At 36.2% G+C, this 21,970-nt stretch overlaps 1 protein-coding gene across 5 annotated transcripts in view; it reads left to right on the top strand.

The window, feature by feature from the left end:
- TBC1D32 (TBC1 domain family member 32) overlaps window positions 1–21,970 on the top strand; it is a 211,736-nt gene that overhangs the window by 40,564 nt on the left and 149,202 nt on the right. For all 5 annotated transcript variants that reach the window (XR_012033870.1, XM_072832067.1, XM_072832057.1 and 2 more), the window contains 5 exons: window positions 996–1,086; window positions 4,344–4,484; window positions 6,825–6,917; window positions 9,094–9,236; window positions 13,125–13,252. Coding sequence is in view for 4 of the 5 variants with exons in the window: in XM_072832067.1 (XP_072688168.1) it covers window positions 996–1,086; window positions 4,344–4,484; window positions 6,825–6,917; window positions 9,094–9,236; window positions 13,125–13,252 (596 nt within the window). In the remaining variant the exon portion in view is untranslated. The remainder of the gene's footprint in view (window positions 1–995; window positions 1,087–4,343; window positions 4,485–6,824; window positions 6,918–9,093; window positions 9,237–13,124; window positions 13,253–21,970) is intronic.

Raw genomic sequence — 21,970 nt, 5'->3', positions numbered from 1 at the left:
AGTAACTTTTTTCGGTATGACACTGAGGCCATTCAAATAAACTATGAACTGTCTTTTCTCCACACAATCTTCATCTTTTTCCAATAACATCTAAACATGATCATCTCCTTCCAACCTGAGAAAGAATTCAGTGTTGTCTCTAAGATTCCTATACCAGCTGTTGCCATTTTTTTCCCCCACAGCCAGCCTTCCTGAAAATGAAAGTTATACCAGCTGCCTCTACTTTCTCAGTTCCTATTTCTTTTCATTTCAGTTTGATTTTATTCCCAGACTCCCCTGAAAGTGATATTTTCAGGGTCACCAACAACCTCTTTATTGCCAGTCTTAACAATTATCAATCCTTCTGTCACTGATGGCTTCTATTTTGAGAATTAGAATGAGAGGACGTATACAGGAAGTAAGTGCAGAGGAAAGGGGAGAAGATTTGAAGTCTGCTTGGAAGAATGGGAGAAGGAGATAGAATGGAGACTCATAGGGGAATGACTGGGTACAGTAGCAGTTGGAGATCATTTTCTATTGTCACTGTTCTTTGCATTATGAGATTTATGAGATTTTTATCAGTTTTCAGCATTCTGGTATCTGAGATGGAAATGAAGGCTTGATCTAGTTTATATTTTGCTGGCTAGATAAGAAGAAAAGACTCTAAGGCAAAGGAAAAGGAACTGAGGATATTGGCAAGGGAGTTCCTAAAGTTGTGGTCACGGAATTTTTGCTTCTTTCACTATAAAGTATGAAGTATGTATTTATTTTTATCCATTGACCTGGACATTATAGCAATATTGTTGGTCCACAAGTATTTTTGGTGTTTCCCAGAATGATGCCATAGTTAAAATGAGACTGAGGAAGCTGAGCTTCAGTGGTCTAGAAAGGTATTATTTTAAATATTTTAAAAATATTTTTCCAGCATAATTTTAGAACTTTGAGTAATTTTTTTTTTGACTGCTTGAACTTGGGGGCTGTAAATTTTTAGAATTAATAAGTTATTATTTTATTAGATAACTACAGCAGTTCAGCAGTGTTTTCAGTACTTTGACTTGTGTGAAGCCATGAAAGTCAATGAGATTTTGAGTCATTCAAAGCATTGTGGTAAGTATTGTTTTCTTTGTTGCATACTTTTAAATATGATACCTTTTACTAATAGCTTAGTAACTTATTTTTTAACGGTCAGCAGCATGGTAAATTAGATCACTTCTGCTAACTTAAAATATTTTCACAAATTTAAAAGACACAGCACAATGATGACTTTAATAACAACTGTACATTTGAAATTAATGTATTAGCATATGGATCCCTACATATGTAGCTCTTCAATTTATGCTAGAGTATATGTCCTAGTCTGTTATTTTACAATAATATATTGCTCATTCTTTCCTCTAGTGTATTTAGTCATTAAATTGTCCTTTATACATTTTAGGAGGAGGAATATTTCTGTAAAATACTGTTTTATTTCTGGATGCCCTACCCTGTGATTCCTATCTGCTTATCCTGTCTGAGCTAAAATACCCTAGATGTTTCATAATCTAGCCTTAGTCACTCTATTGAATCTAAGGAATAATTACAGTAAATCTTCTCTTATAGTCAAGATTCTTCTGCATACCAATGTCTATACACTTTGTTAATCTTTTATCATTCTCTTATGTCACTTTAAGCAAATAGTAAGTTCTCTGAGAATATGAAGATCTTATTTTTTTATCCTTAGGTAAATTCTTTAACTCAAGCAAGAAAAATAGTCAAAGACCAATAATTAGTGGGTTTCAAAACTAGTGTTTTGTAGTAGAGGGGGATGTACAGAAGCCAGAATTTATTTAAGATGAAAAGGCTAAATTTACATAAGGATAAGTTTGTATATCCTTTGTAAATTATGGATTTTTAAAACTTCTTGATATTAAAATGTCATATCTAGTGCTTTTTTTCCCTCCCTATCTTTCTACTAGGGCACCATGGCTTTGCTCTCTTCCCTGTCTAGTGAAGACCTGGAGTGCTTCATGCTTTTTTTCTTTTTTTCTTTTTTGCCATTTCTTTCAAAAATCCTTGTTCTTTCTTTTTCATTTCAGAGTTTCCTGTCTGCAGTGTCTTTTTTATTTTTTTATTTTATTTTTTTTTATTTACTTATGATAGGCACACAGTGAGAGAGAGAGGCAGAGACACAGGCAGAGGGAGAAGCAGGCTCCATGCACCGGGAGCCCGATGTGGGATTCGATCCTGAATCTCCAGGATCGCGCCCTGGGCCAAAGGCAGGCGCCAAACCACTGTGCCACCCAGGGATCCCTGCAGTGTCTTTTCTTTAGATCAATTCAGTCTCTCATCCTCTCTGGTCTTCGGGAAATTGAGTAGGGAGCATGTGTAAGGCAATTAGTGCTCATAACTACTTTTCTAAAAATAGCAGCTGTGTTACATCCTCTTAGATAGTCTTTCTTCAGTGTCCACAACAGCTGTTGCAAGCTTTCACCTGTCTTACCAAGGGCCTTGCTTTGCCCTGGCCCACTTTTCTCTCAAGAGGAGAACTTTCATCCTACTGTACTAAGAAAAGTGGAACTTTACAGATATGAATTCCCCAAATGTCCTGCTTCTGAGCACGCAGATGCTTGTTTTTATGCATTGATCAATATCCCTTTTCTCTGGGCTGCACTAAAGAGGTATTCTCTTCCAGATTGATTTTTGTTCTTGATTTTGTTCACCTCTGGCATTCTTTGGGTTTTGTTTCCATTTTAGAACTAGGACATGGCTTCACTTGCTATTGTGTCTCCCTTTCTGTTGGTACTTCTCCTGCATCCTCTCAACCTCCTTGTGTATCTTTCAAAGAAAGACCTGAACCAGTACACATGTATTTTACCTCTTTGCTTTCCTGCAGAGAAAACTCTTCTAAGCATCCTAAATACACCCAGGCCCCATTTCTTTACTATTTATTCACTATTCAACAACAGAAATGAGGCATTTTCTAGTGCTCCATGATCTTCCCATTATCAACTTCGCCTCTTTCTTGTCCTAATATTACAGTCTTTGTCTCTGTTGATCTTTCCTCTCATCTTCATTGTACCATTCTTTTTTTGGATTCTCTCATTCGAATGAGGAATCCTCCTTTTGTTGGAAAAGCTCTTTTCTATGTATGTATGTACTCACAACGGTTGTGACCTTTTTTTTCTTACCTTAGTCTACCTGTTGTCTCTTGGGGGAATCCATTTACTTTCATGGTTTAAAATTATATATATGTGTATGGTGACTGAAATTCTTAAGTCTGCCACTTTTCAGTATTCCCGATCCATAGACCCATATCATACTTAGACTATTTGACTGAGTGTGCTCCATGGGCACTTGAATATCTCTTTGTTCTTCTCCATTCTTGTTGCTGTGCTTTTGCTCGTGATTTTTTTTTTTTTTTGTAAAGATTTTATTTATTTATTCATGAGAAACACAGAGAGGAGAGAGAGGCAGAGACACAGGCAGAGGGAGAAGCAGGCTCCATGCAGTCGATCCGGGGTCTCCAGGATCATACCCTGGGCTGAAGGTGGCGCTAAACCCCTGAGCCACCTGGGCTCCCCTGCTTGTGATCTTTTTAGTCTTATTTCAGGCCTTTACCTTCTTCCATGCTACCATCAAGGTTAGTTTTTCATATGCATATTTGATTACTTTAGTCCTTACAACCCTTTAATATCATTTCAGTCACCTCTACAATAAAATCCATATTCCTTCTGCAGCTTAGTCCTCTGTGATCTGCCCCTGGTATCCTCTACCCTCTTGTCTTTGCCACTTGTCTTCCTCAAGTTCTAGTCATACCAGACTAATTGCCATACTCTGAATTGGAAGCCCAGTTTCATGCTTCTTACTGGTTTTTGACACCAACAAATAGTTCATGGTCTTATATAAAACAGGTTCTCAGTAGATCTTGAATGTATGGATGAATGGTATATATTAGGTGTGTATATATTTTACAGATTCTAATTTCATTTGCTAACATGGTTATAAATAATACAGTCTTTTATAGTATTGACTTTTAATGGGTAGAATTAAACAGTAATATTTTCTATTGACTTCCTCCCTTATTTTTGAAGTTCCTATTAATAATAAATACCTCTGACAATCTTACATTGTTTTAGAACGAATACTTAGTTTTGTGATGAATGCTTTTCCCTGAGCTTAAATTTTGTGATGAATGCTTTTCCCCAGAGATTTAGGTGTTACAGGATCTTAGGAAAGATAATTAACTTCTTTTTTTTTCCCCCAACACCAACAGAGTCTTCATTACAGACTGCAATGTTGTTTAATATTCAGAAGGAAATGAAGATAGGTACTATCTAAAATATAGTAACATTAAAATAAATGTATTTGTTTGCTTCTCTTTTAAGGGAATAAACAGAAAACCTTCTTCTATTCAGGACAAGAATTACAATATATTTATTTCATTCACTCACTGTGCCTTTTAGGAAGATTATTGATTTATACACAGGGCAGACGGCTATTTCCCATAAAATTGAAGAGTAGAAAAGGTAAGTGCAATTAGGAGAAATGAGTATGTTCAGTTTGGTAAGATTTGTGTGCTATGAATTACTAAACTTCAGAGGTTTTGCATGATCTCTTCTAAGATACTAGTTGACATACCTTTTAGTCTACTGATGGCTTGTACACATTGAAGTATTATATTTGCTTTTATCAGTATGTGCTTTTTTCCTGTATGTTTTCTATTTATCCAGCCTTTAATGCTTTCCTTATTTTTCCATATCTCAAAATCCTAGACATACTAAACAATCTGGATCTGGATTCAGAACTAGAAGACCTTATTTAAATTATAGTTCCCTTATAAACTGGCTGTGACCTTTTAGGCAAATCACCTAACTGTTGTTGTTTTTTAATCTACAAAAATGGAATAATATCACTGATACTGAGCTCATACAGTTTTTATGGTGATCAGAGATAAAGTGTCAGAATACTGTTTTATAAACTGCCAAGCCTTGTACCATTTGATATATTACTGTTACCCTAAGTCCTATTTTTTAGAGTTTCCCCCATCAAATTTCAGCATATAGTATTATTTTTTTTGCCTCCCTTAAAACTTTAAATTTATACTAGAAATACAGTCTAGGGATCAGCAAACTTTTTCCATAGTAAGTGTTTTTGGTTTTGTGGGCCACACACTGTCTCTGTTGCATATCCTTTGTATCTGTGTATTCATGTGCTCGTGTGTGCAAAAGAGTTATCACAGCAGGCATGAGACTGTTATCCTTAGGAAGGCCTGCTTGCAAGGTTGCATTTAGCTGGCATCTGGAAACTTGGATTTCTCACTCCTCCTAGAACTGATAAGAGTGGTTCACTAGGCCTACCAAAGTTGTACACACAGCATAGTTTACATTGAATACTTGTTTTCCTTCTGGGAGCCTGAAATCTTGATATATGGTAGGCAGAAAGTGCTTATGTCATCAGCCCCCAGTAAGAATCTTGGGCACTGAGTCTCTAAGGAGCCTCTTGGTAGCCAGCATTTCACACGTGTTGTCACAGTTTGTTGCTAGAAGAATTAAGTGTATTTTGTGTGACTCCCCGGGAAAGGACCCTTGGACACTTGTACCTGGTTTGTTCTGGATTTCACCAGTCGTTGTGTCTGGGTATGGTTTGGGGGACCCTTGACACTCTTTACACACCTTTAAAAATGTAAAACAAAATACTTTTATCTTGCAGTCCTTCCATAATTAGGCCATAATTGCTATAGTTTGCCAATCATGTTATGGAGTGTCTTCATTTTGAACACTTGTGCTGTTTCCCAGTTGTTTTACTTAAGTCTTTCTCCTCATTATGCTGTGACTTCCGTAACAAAAACTGTTTTATGTACTTGTATATCCTGTGATTGTGTAATTCGAGGTATAATGAGCATTTAGAGTAGACTTTCAAGAAAAGAGCTGCCATTTTATAGGATATTGTTGACCTTTACAGAAATAGATTAATAAATATTTGTGATGTTATTGCAGGTATTGAATTGAAGTTTCTATGTCTGTCATTTGTAATTTAGCACTTTATGTTGTCTTTTAACATCAACTTTTTGGCCTATCGAATGTCATGGGTCATCTCGAAACTCAGTTTTGGGAGCCATATTCTACGGTATTAACATAAGTCAACACTTACCTCTAAGTTTCACGTGTTTTCACCAGAATCTTGATGTAAAGATTCTGCAGCAGGGGTTTGTAAATTACAACCAATGGGCCAAATCTGGTACGTTTGTGTGGCTTGTGAGTTAATTGCTGGAAAAAATTACAAAGCTATTTTGTGACATGTGGAATAAGATTAAAATTTTGGTGTATGTAAAGTCTTATTGAAAGACTGCCATACTTGTTCATTTGTAAATTGCCTATAGTTACTTTAGTAACTGTTACTAAAGTTACTTTTGTAACTTTGTGACAACATCAGAGTTAAGTATTTGTAACAGAAACAAATAATTTTGCCTAAAATATTTCTTAGAAGAAATTTGACACCTCTTGTACATTTCCGTTTAGATAAATTGGCTGGAACAGCATATAAGCCTGAATTTTATCGTTTCTAATAAGCTCACAGCCCTGATGAGATTCTTAGATCTTCCTGTCATAGGTTTATATCAACTGATGGGTCCACCATAAGTGGTAAAGTTACACCTGTGTGTAGCATCTGCTGACGTTACTGTCCTTGCCACCTTTTAACTTCCCATGTCTAATTTGTTTTCATGGGGTCCTCTGTCTGGGGTTCCAGCCCCCTTCTCCCTAATTTTACCACAGTGTCTAAAAAATCGGGAGAATGGGAAGCTCAGTTAAATTTTTCTAAGTTGTAAGAATATACTAGAAAATAATCTTCTTTTTTCCTTTTCGAAGATTTAGTATCCCTTACAGATCTGCTGGTTCTGTTTACCCAACTTATCTATTACTCACCAAGTTGTCCAAAGATGACATCAGCTGCACATTTAGGTAATTTTGCTTCTATTTTAAATAGTGTAATAGAAAACATCTAAAAATACTTAATATTCCATTGTCTAGATGTTTTGAGTGACTGACCTAGTTTGGTAAAGAGGATTCCTAAGATGCAATATTATTCATAACAAATTACATTGGACCTAGAAGTAAACCATGAAATTTAATTTTGTTCATTGATGTTTTAAGATGTTCCCAATTTACTAGCTTTTATGTAGAATCAATTTTGCTGAGCATTTTAATGTTCTTAAGATCAAGATGTTCTTAAGAAATGCTATTAAGGGAAATTTGATTGATAGGTAGTAATGTGTTCTTTCTTGCAGTTTTATGCTTTATACTTGCCTGATGTTTTGATCAGCCTGCTTATTTTAGCTCACATCCAAAATTTCAGATCCTCTCTCATTAAAGAATAAGGCAAAAACAAAAGCTTCATGTTTTTCAGTATAATGACTTTTAGTCTTTAGCAGTTGGCTAGCTTATAAAAAAGTTTAAAATATTAACATTTAAAAGATAACTTATACTTTTCCCTCTGAATATTAATGAAAGTTTACAAAGTAAAACATTTTAATAACAAACACTCCCATATTCTATAGATTCATAGTGTTCTAAAACTGGAAGTTATCTTAGAAATGCTGGCAAAATTCTGAGAAGAATTCAAGTGAATTAAAGAAAAAAAGTAGTTTGGGCCATAAATAGTAGTGATATATCCATCTGTCAATCGGCATGTTTTATTTATGTAATTATAACAGCTTATTAGTCTTAACAATGGCTCTTAAACTTCTTTCTGCCTTTATAGCATTTCCATGTATAAATATGTAGTTTAGGTCCTCTTGCTATATGCTCCGATAACATACTATGCTTCCTTTGTAAAAAATGTTCCCTCTTATAATTGTGTGTCAGTGTCTTGGTTTACCATCTAGTGGAGTGTTTTTTAATTTTCTTTGTCTTAGTTACTTCTATTATAGTACTAGCACAGTGTCTGGCACATAGTAGGTACTCAAAAGTAGATAAAAAATGGGTGAATGAATGAATGGACATATGCTCATTGGTAGTATCTCTCATTTCAAAGAGGGTCTGGAACTGGTTGAAGAGATCAATTTTTTCTCCATTTTCTTTTTGTCAAGTATTGACTTAAAGTCTTAGTGTGTTCTTGGAGTATAGAATAATGTAAGCTAAATTAAGAATTTTGGTTTAATCTTAATATTATATCTTACAACCATAAGCTGCTAACTTTTTGATTCCTTACTTTCTTGTAAAACATTATTTTGTGAGTGTATTAGGTCAAATAACCTGAAAATATATCAATTTATGAAACCAAAAATATCACACTGATTTTAGTGACTATTCCCTGTGTTACATTTATTTATATTTGTGTTTTCCTATATATATTTTAAAAGAAAGTCTTTACAATGCTCATTCATTTCAGCAGTTTTATGGTAATACAAAAAATGGTATATTAGTCTTAAAGGAGCTTTCATCTTTTCTGCCTTTTTGGCCATCATTTATTTTACTTTCATTTTCTACCAGGCCGAACACTTGAATACATATATATTTTTTAAAGATTTATTTATTTGTTATAGAGTGTGTGTGCCTGCGTGTATATGCAATTGCTGGGGGCGGGGCACAAGGAGAAGAAGAGAGAAACGCATGCAGACTCACTGTTGAGTGTGGAGCCCAATGTGGGGCTCCATCTCATGACCCCAAGGTTGTGACCTGAGCTGAAATCAAGAGTCAGATGCCCAACTGAGACACCTGGGTGCCCCAAATACATATTTTAAGAAAAGGGAAAAGTAAATACGAGTAAGTGTTTCTGGGAGGAGAAAAGTTATAAATTTGCTTCAAATTGTATCTTCACTGTTAAGCAGTGACTTAATGTCAAACAGTGAATGATCTGTTGTTTCTCAGCATTCAGATTTGTCATTTACTTTTTTAAAAAATTGACTTGAGTATATTTTAAGCTTAATTGATTTCCCCTAAATTTCAGGTTATTATTTAACAATACCTCATCTTTTGGGCAATGTGTTGTATGATTTTTTTTTTTTTTTTTACCTATTTAACCTTAATATTGAGCTTTTTTAGAACAACAATGGCTAACTCATAAATAAGATATATTGAGGATATATTGAGTTCTTAATGTTTAAAATTTTAATTTCTAAAAGTACTTATTTATCAGATAATTACTCTCCTGCAAGTATGGTGACTGAAGTTCTTCAGATACTCTGTGATCAAAAAGAGTGTGCAGTCGAATGCCTATATAATAATACTGTGATTGAGGCACTTCTTCAGCCTATTCATAATTTAATGAAAGAAACCAAGGTTGGTATTTACTAAAGAGAGTTTCTTAATTGGGTATTAGGGAATACTCAGGGGGACTTTGTTTCTAAATTTGATGTATTTGAAATAGTTATTATACTATCTTTCCATGTATGAATGTATTTTATGCCGACATAGATTTTTATTTACTGTTAGATCATAGTTTATGTAGTCAATTGATTTGTTATTGACAATGTAGGGGGACAATACATACAATTTTTTTCCTATGATTTTGAGGATTGAGAGAAGTTATTAAGATATTTGTCTTGCACATTTAATAAATCCTGTGAATTTTCTTATTTGTTTTAATAGTAATTTTATAGCCTTTACATTATTTTTCTGAAGTCAACTCTGTTTTGTATGAAGAACTAGTTTTTTAGAAAAAAACTTATATGTATGTTCAGAACTGGGATGTTTATGTCTCTTTACAGTTTGTATGGCCTATTTCTTTATATTATATAATTTAATCCTTACAAATGAGGCTGAAAGAAGTGGATTTCTCAAGGGCAGATATTTAATAGGTGGCAGAGTTGATAACACTACTTGCACTGCTGTCTGTTCATTTCTACGACTTAAGCTTTGGGGAATGACTTAAATCTTAATAGGCTAAAGGTTTTGCCTTTCCATGTGTGTGTGTTTTGTATTTTTACTGTTTTCATCTCCACTTAATGGGCTGGGCAGCTGTTCACGCTATCATATGGTCATTATTTATCGCTCGTTCAGAAAACAGCATTTATCTGAATGTGGTACAAAGTATGGAATTCTAGGAAATTAAGGGGAGATAATTTTGATTTCATGGTTAGCCTTAGGAAGATAATAGAGAAGAACCAACAGAATTCCTAATACAGTTTAATATAGTAGAATGCCATGATGTCAATAGTAATATGAAATATGAACCATTTACCATGTTTGAGAAATGTGCTCTTGGACTTTGTTTCAGAGTTGTTTATTTTTGCTTTCATATATATTTAACTTTTTATCTTCTTGTGGCTTCTTTCCTTTATCTATAAATATACCTGAATCTGTCTCATAGTTGGGATAAAAGAAGCTCTTGATCATCCAGTACACATCTTTAGTTACCACCTAATACCTGATCTTTTTAATGATAAGCTTTTAATTATGCACGACTGCCATAGTTGTCCTGGCTCCCTCTATAGTCCTGGCTCCCTCTATTCTGTCATGTTTCAAAACATTGCGTTATCATCTTACTTCCATTACATCCTTGATGCTGCTTTGATTGCTGTTGCTTGTAACTTGCTACACCTGTAACTAGTAACCACTTTAGAGACTATTATCGACTGATTAACACCATAGACAACTTCTAAAATTGTTTACCTGGCTTTCCTGAATTCCTATATATTTTGTACCTTCCCTTTCTTTTTTTTTTTTTTTAAAGATTTATTTATTTATATATTCATGATAGAGAGAGAGAGAGAGAGAGAGAGAGAGAGGAGGAGGAGGAGGAGGAGGGAGAAGCAGGCTCCACGCCAGGAGCCTGACGCAGGACTCGATCCTGGGACTCCAGGATCGCACCCTGGGCCAAAGGCAGGCACTAAACCGCTGAGCCACCCAGGGATCCCTGTACCTTCCCTTTCTAAGCATTCTTTTTCTCTCACCTATGAGGGCTCCCCTTTCCTGCTGTCTTCAGTGAGTCACAACTTGGTTCACTCTTCTCTCAGTATGCATTTGCTAGGTGACTTCCTCCAGTTCTGAAAATTAGATGTGTAGTTAACTTTTTTTTTTTTAACTTCTAAATTTAGATCTCTTTAGCTCCAGATTTGTCATTAGATGCTTGCTAAACACCTTTTTGAGTTATTCCACGAACAAATCAAACTCAGTTTTTAAAACAGTACTTTTTGATTTGTCACTTTTCAAATCTTTTCTTTTCTTTTTTTTTTTTTTTTTTTTTTTTTTTTGCTCCTGCTCTGCTTCTTCATCACATTTCCCTGTGTGATGAGTAGGAATGCTGTTCATCTAGGCTTCTTCCTCATTTTCTTTATTCCATTTATAATTAAGCCCTATAGACTTGTTAAGTCCTATAGACTTGTTCTCCCGTGCCTCTCTTAGATCCATGTATGTCTTTTAATCCCATTTGCTACCGATTTTATTTAAGCTCTAATAATTCCTTGCTTGGAATATTGAAATAATTTTATTTTTTTAGTCTTTCACTTTTCTGGCCTGTCTGCTGTCTCGTCACCAAGGCTGTCACAGTACTTTCTTGCTTGTTGCCTGCTAGATAAAAATGTGTAGTTAAAAAGTCTGAAATTTATCAACTTTTCTGTTATATTCTATGTATTTTTCCTATTTTACCCCATGTATTTATTTTATAACAGATTCTTTGTATTCTTTGAACAAGGTTATAAGATTTCCCTATGTTTGCATACTTTTCCCACCCTGGAAAGTCTTGGTCTAAGTGAAAAATTCCTTTCTTCAGGCCAGTTTTATTTTTTTCTTCGAAAATTTGTCCTAGTCCTCCCTGGAAAAGTTATGTTTATTTCACTATATTCCCATGTTATCTACTTCTCTAATTATGCTGGAATTATTCTTGAGTGAAAGAAACAGCCCTCTAGCACATGATAGGCATTCTGTATTTAATCTTAAAGCATTGAGTATCACCCATTGAGTCACTACTGTATCATTGGCTCTTTGCTACGTTTGAAATATAGAAGAGCTTAAGACTTATACTTTGGGGCAGCCCCGGTGGCGCAGCGGTTTAGCGCCACCTGCAGCCCGGGGTGTGATCCTGGAGACCCGGGATCGAGTCCCACATCGGGCTCTCTGCATGATGCCTGCTTCTACCTCTGCCTGTGTCTCTGCCTCTCTCTCTCTAGCTGTGTCTCTATGAATAAATAAATAAAATCTTAAAAAAAAAAAAAGACTTTGCTCTAAAGGAACCTATTCTAATAGGAAAGGCAGACTATTAAAATACTGGATGAGGAATAAAAAGGTTTAAAAAAGTGAATATAGGAGAGAAGGAAAGTATTCCAGGCAGAGAAGTTGTTTTAAGGAAGGTATTCAATGTGAAAGTAATACACTGTATAATAAAGCCTCATATAATAAGGAAATATTCAGGTAAGTATGCCTGACTCATTAGTTAACTCACTGAATTTCTTAGGACGTATTGGTTGCAAAGTATAGATACTTAGATTTCTTATAGAGCATATGTGTATTGGCAGCTGTGCAGGTATAGACAGGTAAGTAGGCCTCAGAAAGAACAGAAACTCTAGTAGACTTAGGCTTCTAGATGGGCACCAGTATTAATATCACTCTAGTTTTTTAGTATTTGCTTGTACTAATTTGCTAAATACTGGCAAGGCTATTTTATAGTATTTCCACTTAAAATTAAAAGTGAAGAAATATGATTGGTTCAGCCCCCATTAGATGACATCATTTGCTATTGGCTATCTCATGAATTGGTTGTCCTTACTCAGACCTATAACTCATGACCCAACCAATTGCAGGAAGGGATAGTGTTCCTTAGAAATGATGGCAGTGTGTTAGAAACCATGTATGATAAAATTGGGGTGGATACTCAGGAACCAGTGAATGGAAAGTAAAGGGCAAACTGGAAATAGAGGAGCTACTGCATTTGTCAAACAGAACTATATATAAAACTGTAATGGGAACAGCAGTTCTCTCTGCTGTCTTAATAAACAATAACTGGTTTGAGTAAAAAATCTGTATGCATCTGCCTCATCAACTGTGCTGGTAAGTGAATATAACATAATGACACATATCATTCAGATGTACTTTGCAGCCAAACAATCATTAACTTTTTTTGTTGTTGTGGTAATATAGCTTTATTAGATTACACTACGACCCTAAAATTTTAGTCTGTGAAATGTTAGCATGTCATAAAATTATATGATTTGTTATCTTTTTAATGTACAGGCTGCTCCAAATTGCTCTGAAGCAGCTTTAATTCACATAGCTGATATTTTGGCAAGGATTGCCTCTGTAGAAGAAGGACTTACCTTGCTACTTTATGGAGAAAATATGAACTCTTCTGAAGAAAAAAGGTATGTGTCCATGCTTTAAACTTGTGGAATTTTTAGCATATTTTCTCGATCTGATTCAAAGATTCTAAAATATCATTCAGCATGTTAATAATGAAAATCAGGATAGCTATTCTAGATAGTTAGGTTCCTGATCAGCCTCTAACAATGTCTTAGGTGATTCAGGTTGAAGTAGTAACCAGGATTATGGACTATGCAGGCAGAGTAGGCCTTGATGTGAGCAACTTCAAAGTAAAAATAGGAGGGTTCACTCTAGATAGGATGTTTTTGCTTCTTGGACTCTTTTAGACTTCTAAAGCCATCCAGGATTGATTTGAGTTTAACCACACAAAGGTGCACAAAGGAAAAGCTAACTTGTCTATCTTCCATCTTTACCTGGCTAAGTTCTATTTCCTGGCTGTTACCAACGATAACATTTTGGTTATACTTGTAGACTTTCTCTGCATCATAATGATGTATCAAACATATATTCATAATCACAGAATTTTTGTTTCCTCTTTATAGAAATAGCATATACAATATTCAATTTTCTTATGTGTGATCATAAGCAACTTCCTAGATGAGTGCAGAATTAAACACTTTTTAATAGCTCAGTAGTACTTTGATATGGCTTTGCCATAATATTTTCAAACTTTTCTCCTATTAATGGATATCAGGTTGTATCTAGGATTTTGCCTCCATAAATAATGCTGCAATAAGTGTTTTTTAAAAATCCTGTTGATTGTGGTAGGTTATATTAATCTTTGAATATTGAACTCCGCATGGCATAGCTAAAGTAAATCCCATTTTGTCATGGCATATAATTCTTTTTATACATTCTTAAATTTGATTTGCTATTCTTTGTTGAGGATTTTTATGTCTATGCTCATGAGAGATACCAGTCTGTATATTTTGTAATATCATTGTCTGATCTTGATTTAGTGGATATAGATTGTTCATAATATTCCTTTATTCCTTTTAATTGTCCATGGGATTAGTAATGATTCTCTCTCTTTGAATTCTGATACTAGTAATTTTTTTTCTTTAACCTGCCTAGAAGCTTATCAATTTTATTGATGTTTTTAAAAGACCAACTTTTTTTCCTCTGTTGATTTTATTTTTGTTTTTTACTTAATTGATTCTGTTTTTATTTTTTATTTCATTTGGTTTTAGTTCTTTTCCTAATTTCCTATGTGGGAGCCTTGATTATTGATTTTTAGACCTATTTTCTGATCATATACATTCAATGCTATAAATTTTCTTCTAATTACTGCTTTTGCTGCGTCCTACAGATTTTGATAAGTTGTATTTTTGTTTTCACTTCAAATTATTTTTAAACTTCTCTAAAATCTTCTTTGACCTATGTACTTAAGGGTCTGAGAGTACATTTTGTATGATATATATTCTTTTTAATATAAGGGTCTTATGGCTCAATGTAGTTTTACTCAGTTGAGACTGAAAATATGGTTACATTGTCTTCCCACATCTAGTATTGCCAAGTCCTATGTCTAAGTTTCTTTTTTGCCTCTAAAAGTTTCTAGAACCTGATGTTTCATGAGGGTGTAACTTATTCTAGGAACTTTTAAGGCATTAGTTAGGCAATTTTATGCTGAAGACTTGCATCCTTTGGCACAGGGGTTTTTGCTTCTGTTGTGTATTTGATCATATTTCTTCTTCTGCTTTCTCTTTCTGGTGCATCTGTGAATGAGATGTTGCATTTAGAGGAGTGACCATCCCTTAGCTTTTCCATTTTAATCTTTGTTTTGCTCAAAGAAGCTGTTCTTAAATTTATCTTGGCAGTCATTTTTAATTTTTAAGAATGTTTGGCCTTGGTTTGGTACTTTTTTCAAACTTGTCAGGTGGACTGGGTTTTCCTGCCTGGGGAATAAAAGCCTAGGTGCTAGATCCTATGGCTCAGTGAGGGAGGGGCCCTTCTGGTCCAGACTGCTGACTTCAGTAACTCTGGCCACCTGTCTGATTGGATACTACATGGCTGTTCTTAGTCATATCTGGCTTCCACCTCCAGGCCTAGCCTCTCAGGATTCCCTTCTCCAGAACAGTTCCATACAGTAGAGCTTTATGGGATGATGAAATGTTCTAGATCTGCATGGTCAGGTTACCACTAGCTACTTGTGGCTCTTAAGAGCTTGAAATATGGCTAGTTTGACCAAACTGGGCCGTAGGTTTTATTTGACTGAAATTTTTTATTTTTTTTTATTTTTTATATTTATGATAGTCACAGAGAGAGAGAGAGAGAGAGAGAGGGGCAGAGGGAGAAGCAGGCCCCATGCACCGGGAGCCCGATGTGGGATTCGATCCTGGGTCTCCAGGATCGCGCCCTGGGCCAAAGGCAGGCGCTAAACCGCTGTGCCACCCAGGGATCCCTTGACTGAAATATTTAAAAGCTTTTTGTGAAAGCTGTTCTAACCAGTATCAGATGATGGAATGTTTTGGTAACCTAATAGGTGAAAGATCTTGTTTTGATCCATACTGACCTGACTCTAGTTGAATTTGAGCATCTTATTGCTCTTATGGAGATACAGTTATTGGCTGTGTTCATTTTATGATAGCAGAGTTTCTTTCCATATCATTTGTCCATTTGTTTTATTTTTTCAATCAACCTGAAAATCTGTGCACACAGTAAACATGCAAGGTTAATAGCAAAAGTAGTAGTTCCTTCTTGTTCTCCAAGGCAATTACTTTTGGCTGCTTTAGATGATCATTAGATCATATTCTTCTAACACTTGATTTTAATTTAAGGCATAATCCCTTGATTTCTCTCTCCTATCCCTCTCAACCACCCACATAAACACACCTGGATCCCCCTCCCAGCCCCCTGCTGCCCATCAATGCAATATAGTTGAACAGTATCCTTCATTAGAGTCATACTGTATCTACCTACAATCTTCACAGCCCAGCTATGTGATTACTCTTTTTTCCCTACAGCTTCTTATTTTCTCGAGAGCTAATAATTTTCTTCAGCATATTTTTAAATATACTTAAATTCTACTTCATTGTTAAATCCTCCACATGGTCTTTCCTATTAAATCTTTCTGTATATTCAAATATTGAGCAAATTCCATTGATTTTAATTTTATTAAAAAAATCTTTTTGGGATACCTGAGTGGCTCAGTGGTTGAGCATCTGCCTTTGGCTCAAGTTGTGATCCCAGGGTCCTGGGATCGAGTTCTGCATCAGACTCCCTGCAGGGAATCTGCTGCTCCCTCTACCTATGTCTCTGCCCCTCTCTTTGTGTCTCTCATGAATAAATAAAATCTTTAAGAAACAAAAATATTTTTTAAAGCTTTTTGAGTTTACTGAAGACCTGGTGTTGTGGGTGCTGGGTGACTCAGCTGTTAAGTATCTGACTTCAGCTCCAGTCATGATCTTAGGGTCCTGCGATCGAGCCCTTTATCAGACTCGGTGCTCATTAGGGAGTCTGCTTGTCCCTCTTACCCTGCTTGTGTGTACTCTCTCAAATAAATAAAATCTTAAAAAAAAAAAAAAAAAAAGACTGGTGCTACTTTGGTCTGGTACATAGCTTTTATCATGGTAATAACCTTTATAATTGCTGTTTGTCCTAGTTCTGTGGAAAAATGCCACTGAAGTTTTTTTTTTTTTTATTGGTGTTCAATTTACCAACATACAGAATAACCCCCAGTGCCCGTCACCCAATCACTCCCACCCCCCGCCCTCCTCCCCTTCTACCACCCCTAGTTCGTTTCCCAGAGTTAGCAGTCTTTACGTTATGTCTCCCTTTCTGATATTTCCCACACATTTCTTCTCCCTTCCCTTATATTCCCTTTCACTATTATTTATATTCCCCAAATGAATGAGAACATATAATGTTTGTCCTTCTCCGACTGACTGACTTTACTCAGCCTAATACCCTCCAGTTCCATCCACGTTGAAGCAAATGGTGGGTATTTGTCATTTCTAATAGCTGAGTAATATTCCATTGTATACATAAACCACATCTTCTTTATCCACTCATCTTTCGATGGACACCGAGGCTCCTTCCACAGTTTGGCTATTGTGGCCATTGCTGCTGTAAACATCGGGGTGCAGGTCCCGGCGTTTCATTGCATCTGTATCTTTGGGGTAAATCCCCAACAGTGCAATTGCTGGGTCTTGGGCAGGTCTATTTTTAACTCTTTGAGGAACCTCCACACAGTTTTCCAGAGTGGCTGCACCAGTTCACATTCCCACCAACAGTGTAAGAGGGTTCCCTTTTCTCCGCATCCTCTCCAACATTTGTTGTTTCCTGCCTTGTTAATTTTCCCCATTCTCACTGGTGTGAGGTGGTATCTCATTGTGGTTTTGATTTGTATTTCCCTGATGGCAAGGGATGCAGAGCATTTTCTCATGTGCGTGTTGGCCATGTCTATGTCTTCCTCTGTGAGATTTCTGTTCATGTCTTTTGCCCATTTCATGATTGGATTGTTTGTTTCTTTGGTGTTGAGTTTAATAAGTTCCTTATAGATCTTGGAAACTAGCCCTTTATCTGATACGTCATTTGCAAATATCTTCTCCCATTCTGTAGGTTGTCTTTTAGTTTTGTTGACTGTATCCTTTGCTGTGCAAAAGCTTCTTATCTTGATGAAGTCCCAATAGTTCATTTTTGCTTTTGTTTCTTTTGCCTTCGTGGATGTATCTTGCACGAAGTTACTGTGGTCGAGTTCAAAAAGGGTGTTGCCTGTGTTCTTCTCTAGTATTTTGATGGACTCTTGTCTCACATTTAGATCTTTCATCCATTTTGAGTTTATCTTTGTGTATGGTGAAAGAGAGTGGTCTAGTTTCATTCTTCTGCATGTGGATGTCCAATTTTCCCAGCACCATCTATTGAAGAGACTGTCTTTCTTCCAATGGATAGTCTTTCCTCCTTTATCGAATATTAGTTGCCCATAAAGTTCAGGGTCCACTTCTGGATTCTCTATTCTGTTCCACTGATCTATGTGTCTGTTTTTGTGCCAGTACCACACTGTCTTGATGACCACAGCTTTGTAGTACAACCTGAAATCTGGTATTGTGATGCCCCCAGATATGGTTTTCTTTTTTAAAATTCCCCTGGCTATTCGGGGTCTTTTCTGATTCCACACAAATCTTAAAATAATTTGTTCTAACTCTCTGAAGAAAGTCCATGGTATTTTGATAGGGATTGCATTAAACGTGTATATTGCCCTGGGTAACATTGACATTTTCACAATATTAATTCTGCCAATCCATGAGCATGGAATATTTTTCCATCTCTTTGTGTCTTCCTCAATTTCTTTCAGAAGTGTTCTATAGTTTTGAGGGTATATATCCTTGACATCTTTGGTTAGGTTTATTCCTAGGTATCTTATGCTTTTGGGTGCAATTATAAATGGGATTGACTCCTTAATTTCTCTTTCCTCAGTCTCATTGTTAGTGTATAGAAATGCCACTGATTTCTGGGCATTTCTCTTCTTCTCCTGGGTGTAGGATCTATTTGCTGTTTTTTCTCTAGCTCCTTTATGTGTAAGGTTAGCTTTTGTATTTGAGTTCTTTCCAGTTTTTGAATGGATGCTTGTATTGTGATGTATTTCCCCCTTAGGACTGCTTTTGCTGCATCCCAAAGATTTTGAACGGTTGTATCTTCATTCTCATTAGTTTCCATGAATCTTTTTAATTCTTCCTTAATTTCCTGGTTGACCCTTTCATCTTTTAGCAGGATGGTCCTTAATCTCCACGTGTTTGAGGTCCTTCCAAACTTCTTGTTGTGATTTAGTTCTAATTTCAAGGCATTATGGTCTGATAACATGCAGGGGACGATCCCAATCTTTTGGTATCGGTTCAGACCCGATTTGTGACCCAGTATGTGGTCTATTCTGGAGAAAGTTCCATGTGCACTTGAGAAGACTGTGTATTCAGTTGAGTTTGGATGTAAAGTTCTGTAGATATCTGTGGAATCCATCTGGTCCAGTGTATCATTTAAAACTCTCGTTTCTTTGGAGATGTTGTGTGCTTAGAAGACCTATCGAGTATAGAAAGAGCTAGATTGAAGTCACCAAGTATAAGTGTATTATTATCTAAGTATTTCTTCACTTTGGTTAATAATTGATTTATATATTTGGCAGCTCCCACATTCGGGGCATATATATTGAGGATTGTTAAGTCCTTTTGTTGGATAGATCCTTTAAGTATGATATAGTGTCCCTCTTCATCTCTCACTACAGTCTTCGGGGTAAATTTTAGTTTATCTGCTATAAGGATGGCTACCCCTGCTTTCTTTTGAGGACCATTTGAATGGTAAATGGTTCTCCAACCTTTTATTTTCAGGCTGTAGGTGTCCTTCTGTCTAAAATGAGTCTCTTGTAGACAGCAAATAGATGGGTCCTCAAGATGATCATATATCCTTCATTTTGTTAATGTGTATCATGTTGATTTGTGGATGTTGAACCATCTTTGCATTCCTAGAATAATTCTCACTTGATCATGGTATATGATACATTTAAAGTATTGTTGAATTCAATTTGCTAATATTGAGAGTATTTGCATCTATGTTCATTAGGGATATTGGCCCTTAATTTTCTTTTTTTGTGGTGTCTTTGTCTGGTTTTGGTATTAGGGTAGTGCTGGTTCATAAAATGAATTTGGAAGCTTTCCTTTCTCTTCATCTTTTGGGAATAATTTAGAAGGAATAGTTGTTAAATCTTTGAATGTTTGGTAGAATTCACCACTGAAGCCTTCTTGTCTGGGTTTTTGATCCTGATTCAATCTTCTCAGCAATCATTTTGTTCAGATTTTCTGTTTCATGATTCAGTCTTGGAATATTGTTTCTAGGAGTTTATCCCATATATTGGTGTATAATTGTTTGTAGTAGTCTCTTATGATCCTGTTATACTTTTGTGGTATCATTTTTGACTTCTTTTATTTCTGACTATTCATTTGTGCCCTCTTTCTCTTGGTGAGTCTAGCTCTAATAGCTTATCAGTATTATCTTTCAAAGAACCAACTCTTAGCTTTGTTGATCTTTCCTGTTACCTTTTTGTCTCGATTTATTTTTTACCTGATCTTTATTACTTTCTTCCAACTTTGGGCTTTATTTTTTCCCGCTAGTTCCTTTAGGTGTAAAGTTAAATTCTTTGATAGTTCCTGTTTCTTGATACAGACCTGTATTGCTAGAACTTCCTTCTTAGGACCACTTTTACTGCATCCCAGATTTGGGTATGTTGTATTTCTGTTTTCATTTGTCTTTAGGTATTTTTTTCGTCTTTGATTTATTCTATTACCCAGTAGTTCAGTAACATGTTAATCTCTACATATTTATAGTTTTTCCAGTTTCCCTTTGTGATTGATTTCTAGTTTTATAATATTGTGGTTGGAAAAGATGCTTGAAATTATTTCAGGTTTTTTTTTTCAGCTTATTTTTTTTAAGATTTTATTTATTTATTCGTGAGAGACATAGAGAGAGGCAGAGACACAGGCAGAAGGAGGAGCAGGCTCCATGCAGGGAGCCTGACATGGGACTCCATCCTGGGTCTCCAGGATCACACCCTGGGCTGAAGGCAGTGCTAAACCGCTGAACCACCCGGGCTGCCCTATTTCAGTTTTCTATATTGAGACTCGCTTTGTGGCCCAACATGTGCTCTGTCTTGGAGAATGTTCTATGTACACTTGAGAAGAATGTATTTTCTGAATTTTGGACGAATGTTCTGTGTGTCTGTGTAGATAGATCTGTTATGTCCAACTGGTCTAATGCATTATTTAATCCAATTATTTCCTTACTGCTTTTCTGTCTGGATGATCTGTTATAACTGGGATGTTAAAATCCCCTATTACTGTATTGCTGTCAGTTTCTCCCCTTCGATCTCTTGGAATATTGTTTCTAGGAGTTTATCCAAAAAAAAATAATGCCTTTTTTTAAAAAAAAAATTTTAAGTAGGCTCCATGCCCAGCATGGAGCCAATATAGGACTTGAACTCATGACCCTGAGATCAAGACCTGAGCTGAAATAATGTTTACTGAGGCTTGCCAAGGCCTATGAGTGATCCAAGGGGAGGAAGCTCATTTAGCATCTAGTTCAGCTGATTAGAAGCCAGGTCATGAGGCAGCAGCTTTGAAGGTGTGCAAATATGTTTAGTCCTGTGGGAGGTGTGAGTTGCAAAAATCTGAGTTCCAGATGAATGTATAATATATTCTCTGGGAGGTCTTATCAAGCTGTAGTGAGGCTGGGGTGGGGGTATGCAAGGATAGTGTTTCCCTGTTTTTGTTTCCTTGGAGTGCCTCCTTAGCCCCTTGATGTGTGGGAAACCTGAAACCTATTCCTTAGGCAAAAGCTGTAGGCTAAGTAAATAGACCTTTTTCATAGGAAGATTGGGATTATTTCAGTTTGCTGGTTGTGTAGGGCTCTGGGATTGACGGCCTGCCAAGCATGGTCTTTCCTGTTGTTATAATCTGATGGAGCTCTGGAGCCCTCATGGCCATCAGGGCCTGGTGATCAAGCTGTGTCCCCTGTGTGGTTTGTGTGCATCTGTTGGCTTGAGCAAGGCAGGTAGAAGGTGTAGAGAACAGGGCATACTCACTAGCTTTACAAAGACAACAGGAAAATGTCTTGAGTATATGTATCCACGGGCTTCCTTAATGGAGCAGGAGAGTACCTTGTGTACTGGCTTTAGGTTGGGAACAGGAGACTGCCCTGACAGCTTGGGCTCATGCTCTAGCTCGGAAGTTGGGAGTGCTACAACTCTTCACCAGCCTTAGCAAGTACCATGAAAGCTC

This window comes from Canis lupus, chromosome 1 (genome assembly GCF_048164855.1).
Source record: "Canis lupus baileyi chromosome 1, mCanLup2.hap1, whole genome shotgun sequence".
Lineage (NCBI taxonomy): Eukaryota > Metazoa > Chordata > Mammalia > Carnivora > Canidae > Canis > Canis lupus.
This window is presented reverse-complemented; position numbering and strand designations above follow the sequence as displayed.